The 5000-nt window shown below is 39.3% G+C and overlaps 2 protein-coding genes across 4 annotated transcripts in view; both read left to right on the forward strand.

Annotated features, from left to right (window-relative positions):
• Positions 1-5000, forward strand: part of lamc1 (laminin, gamma 1) — a 327165-nt gene that overhangs the window by 77118 nt on the left and 245047 nt on the right. The gene's annotated exons all lie outside the window — the stretch shown is intronic.
• Positions 1-5000, forward strand: part of lamc2 (laminin, gamma 2) — a 25025-nt gene that overhangs the window by 538 nt on the left and 19487 nt on the right. For 2 of the 3 annotated variants that reach the window (XM_080439580.1, XM_080439581.1), the window contains exons 2-3: positions 3682-3858; positions 4917-5000. The exon at positions 4917-5000 is cut by the window's right edge and continues 37 nt beyond it. In XM_080439580.1, the coding sequence (XP_080295706.1) occupies positions 3682-3858; positions 4917-5000 (261 nt within the window). The remainder of the gene's footprint in view (positions 1-3681; positions 3859-4916) is intronic. The other variant, XM_080439582.1, reaches the window with a different exon arrangement.

Raw genomic sequence — 5000 nt, forward strand, 5'->3', positions numbered from 1 at the left:
CTGTAGTGTAACAAAGTTGGCCATTAATTCAGGAAAAAAAATAAAACATTGGAATATGGAGATACAAGGTTTCTGCCAGACAGCAGTGATATGCTTTGATGGTAATTATTCTTCAAGAACATATCCCATGTACATTCAAATCACATTTATGTACAATGTAACTTGTAATCTTGGATGTTTTTTTTTGTCGATTTCTTCTGTAGAATATGATGTATGTTGACTGTGACTTAAATGTGTTTGTACTGGCAGCTATTGAATGATAATTTCAATAACTGCATGACAAGTCGAATACTTCAATAATATGAGGCTGTTATTGAAATGTTTTAAAATGTGTTGAAATGCCCCATAATGGTGTGTTGGACCAAAATAGACTCATATATAATAAAAAATTATATCTACTATTTAAAGTATACATACCATACAAAGTATAAATCACACAGTAAAATCCTCAGTGTTATTTTATCCATTTCTAAATTTACAACCAGTATATTTCATACTCCAGTACAACCAATATATTTCAGGGCTCTATATTGGCCACCTCCTTTTTTACCTCTACACCAAATTTCTCAGAGTCAGAGCACATTGTGAGCTTGTAGATGAGCTACTGTATGTTTGCCTCCAGAATAGCGACGCTATAGCGTTCATGTGGTTCAAATGAACTGTATAGGTTAAGTTCGCTCTGAGTTAAATTAACTTTTCTTTTACTGTGTTGGCTTAAGAGTGGCTGGAAACTAAAAGGAAAGACAGACAGTCAGACAGACAGACAGACAGACAGACAGACAGACAGACAGACAACTTACTTACTCAGCACTTAATTCTCCCCGTACCCCGAATTCCTGCTTTTGATTGATTGGAGTTTGCAAATGGTACAGTGGTATAATTATACAATGATGCTAAAAGGAAACAAAAAAAATCCCTAAGGGCTTGTTTCCATTGTGGTCCTGTGTATTCAATTCATCAAGACACCCTCTGTTCATTGATGCTTGCGACTGGCTTAGTTATTATGACAACCATGCAGACATACAGTACCGTGGTCATTTGTTCTCATGTTTTTGTCACTCAGGCTTGTTTTTCTTGACCACAATATTAAAATGTAACAGCATCGTTACTTTAGACTGATGCTAGGTTCCTGGTTTACCTGATCCTAGTTGACTGATCGGCACTGTCTCTCTGCATTTTATGTGTTTACCTTGCTTATTGTACGTAGTAAGTTGCTCTGGATAAGAGCATCTGCTGAATGCCTACAATGCAAATTGAACAGACAGAGAGACAGACAGACAGACAGACAGACAGACAGACAGACATATTATTGAAACAGAAGGTGCGAATAATAACTCTCGGCCAGGGAGGAGCCAGTGTTAGTTGCGAACGCGGAAGGAGGCGCCTCCGACCAAGTGGAGCTTACTATGTAACTCTGCCTGGGTTGTGTGTGTGTGTGTGTCTCCGTCTGTGTTCATGCAATGCCTAGTCTCTACTAGGCATTGCAGAGGGCGCCAGAGTACAGGAATTTAGACACAGCCTGCAACACACACACCCACGGCCAGAGGGCGCCAGAGTGCAGGAATTTAGACAGCCTGCCACACACACACACACACACACACACACACACACACACACACACACACACACACACACACACACACACACACACACACACACACACACACACACACAGTCAATGTTCTCTCCCCATCACAGTGAAATAACACGGATTACAAGTCCGTAAATACACAATATTTTCGAGCTGCGTTCGCTTCCAGCGTTCGCGCGTCTTACTTGTGTTAATGGTCTGTGTCGGGTCTGTCTGTGGTTTGTCTGTGGTGTGACAGACAGACAGACAGGCAGACAGGCAGGCAGGCAGGCAGGCAGGCAGGCAGGCAGGCAGGCAGGCAGGCAGGCAGACAGACAGACAGACAGACAGACAGACAGACAGACAGACAGACAGACAGAGGTCTGTGGTGTCCTAGGCTGTCTCCAGGGTTCCATCATGGACACACATGTTGGTTCCATCATCATAACTCAGCTCTCATAGTTCCATGATAACAAACGTAACGACAAGCGGAGGCTTGTGAGCCTCTCTGTGTGCTGCTTACTGTGGGAACTGAAGCTTCACTGAGACAGAGGTTTACCTCACCATCAATGTAATCACTGCACATAATGACTAGATGAGTGTAATTATTACATTAGTGATCCTGAGGCAATTATAATCCTGTTCAGCTGCTGGTTAAGACCATGTCGGCTCGTCAGTCGTCACCATGCAATATATGATTCTTTATGGTTGCGTGCCATTATACAAATGTTAAGACATTCTAGCTTTTTGACTCTTTGGCATTTGCAGCAACATGAGTCAATATTGATAAAATATCAATACAAATATAGGGTAACCGGAAGGCGGACCAGCGGTTCTTGTATTCTTTTATTTGTTTTACTGAGGATACGTTTAGAAATAAGTTTAGGGTTAGCCATAGTTTTACTGAGGTTAAGTTTAGGAATAAGGTTAGGTTTTGGCACTGTTTTACTGAGGTTACGTTTAGGAATAAGGTTAGGTTTAGACATAGTTTTACTGAGGTTACGTTTAGGAATTAGGTTAGGTTTAGGCATAGTTTTACTGAGGTTACGTTTAGGAATAAGGTTGGGTTTGGGCATAGTTTACTGAGGTTACGTTTAGGAATACCAGGTGAACACCACCGGATTTCCCCCCGGGAAACTAGTTTTGGGGAGAGCGTTTTGGTATTCAAATATAGTAGTAAAAATAAGTATGCAAAGGTCTATGATTGACCATTTGATTGATCAAATACAATAGTTTACTTACTGACTTTGCCTACTATACATAATATACATATTTATTTACACGATAAATTAATCTATTAATTTATATAATTAAAAACACATTTCATCTTGTCATCTGAAATCCCACCTTGGTGTTATTGTAAAAATGGTGCAGTCTATAACTCTTGTTTTAAAGGCGCAGGTTTGTGCATCATGAGAGCTTGTCCTTTCCCGCATCTGAAACTGATTGACTTGTGTGTATCACTCATACAATACTATGTTGTGTTAGTGAGCAGGTATTTACAAGTCCATGATAGTTGTTCAAACCTCTGATAGAAAAACTCATTAAAACATACTTGCAGTCAACTATGACTATAATTGTATGAAATGAACTGGCCCAGATTTCAATTAAGCACCACATCTCTCACTGATTGGATTATTGAAGAGTTTGCTGCAGACAAATTAAGAACAGCTAGACTACTCCTAAGGGGTTGAGGCTGCCTGTTATTCACTTAAACTGTACATGGTATAGGTTAGGCTGTTTTATAATTTCAGTGGTATCGAAATGAATATTATGAAATGTTGGAAATATTGTCTAAGTCCAGGGTACAGGGTGATGTAGAGCAGTGGTTCTCAAACCTTTTCATGCCAAGGTATTGATATTTATTTGGCCGCGGATCCCCCATTTGTTTTGTGCCAGGGATCCCCAGAAGCAAAAAAAATAAAATAAAAAATTAAGTGGTTAAAATGATTGTGACGCATCAACTAATTTTGCTGGGGGACCCCATGGTACCCCCTCAAGGACCCCACTTTGAGAACCAATGGTGTAGAGTCGTTGTATTGTGTTGTGCTAGTGCTACGTTGAGTGTTTTATATTATACTGTGTTAATTGTGTGCTTTGTGTCATTCCAGCAGCCTACAGGTGTCTTTGTAACGGTAAGGCTCGGTACTGCCGCTCAGACACACTGGGTTTATACTGTGTGGACTGTCAGCACAACACCACAGGGCGACACTGTGAGAGCTGCAAGGACGGACACCGCCACCAGAGGGCGGGGGAGAGCTGCTCACCCTGCCACTGCAACCCAATAGGTGAGAGAGCAGTTTGATGAATATCTTTAAAGGAATTTTTCGCCTAATTGATTCACTCCCAAAAGGGGTTTAGTTTTTGTGGCATTAAAATAATCCCCCCAAAAAGAAGAGTGTAGGCTAGAGAACACTTGATCATGAATTGAAAAAATCTGTGGTGTAAAGTAGGCTAAGTACATTTATCAAGTACTGTACATAGGTACAATTTTGAGGTATATTTTACTTTATTGGAGTATTGTCAATTTTTAATACTTTTACTTCTACTCCACTACATCTCAAAGGCAAATATTGTACTTTTACTCCACTACAATTATTTGAAAACTTTAGTTACTAGTTACTTTGCAATTATCAATTATTACATTATAAAACATACATTAACCACTTTAGCCCTAATTTATACATAGGCTATTTGAAAATAGCAGATCTACAAGCTCACAACGTGTCGCATCGTGACACATTGTGGGCTTGTAGATCTGCTATTTTCAAACATTTTTGTACTTTTACTTTTGGTTCTTTAAGTACATTTTATATACTTTTGTACTTTTACTCAAGTAATTTTTTTATTCCAGACTTTTACTTGAAACAGTATTTCTGTATTGCAATATTGATACTTTTACTTAGGTAAAATATCTGAGTACTTTTTTCACCACTGGAAAAAATATAAAATCAAGGATTAACTGACAGCAAAATCAGAAATCCTTTTATAAACTCCAACACAGCTCTCAGCATATAATCATAATAATAAAAGGGTCTTGTATCTTGTCGTATCCATTACTAAATATTTAGTTTAGTTTTGCCATTGTTAATCATGGCCCCCTATCTTTTTCAATTCATCAAACATTCTCTACTTTCTTTTCTCGTTTTTGGATTCTTCATTTGCCGTAAAGTAATGCAACTAAAACTAAAATTCTCCATGTATTCAAGGCTTCACATGGGTTACCGATGGGGGGTGGTGGGTGGGGGGGGGGGGGTCATTAAATATCCCTTTAAGTATGGATATGTTTAGACAAAGGATAGAAATAAACTGAGATTTAATGAAATGATGATTTGTATTTCTTCAGGCTCTGCAGGTCCAAACTGTGACAGCAGGGGGCAGTGTAGCTGCAGGTTAGGAGCTGTTGGCTCCAGGTGTGACCTCTGTCCTG

This window comes from Gymnoscopelus braueri, assembly GCF_963280865.1.
Source record: "Gymnoscopelus braueri genome assembly, chromosome: 10".
Classification (NCBI taxonomy): Eukaryota; Metazoa; Chordata; class Actinopteri; order Myctophiformes; family Myctophidae; genus Gymnoscopelus; species Gymnoscopelus braueri.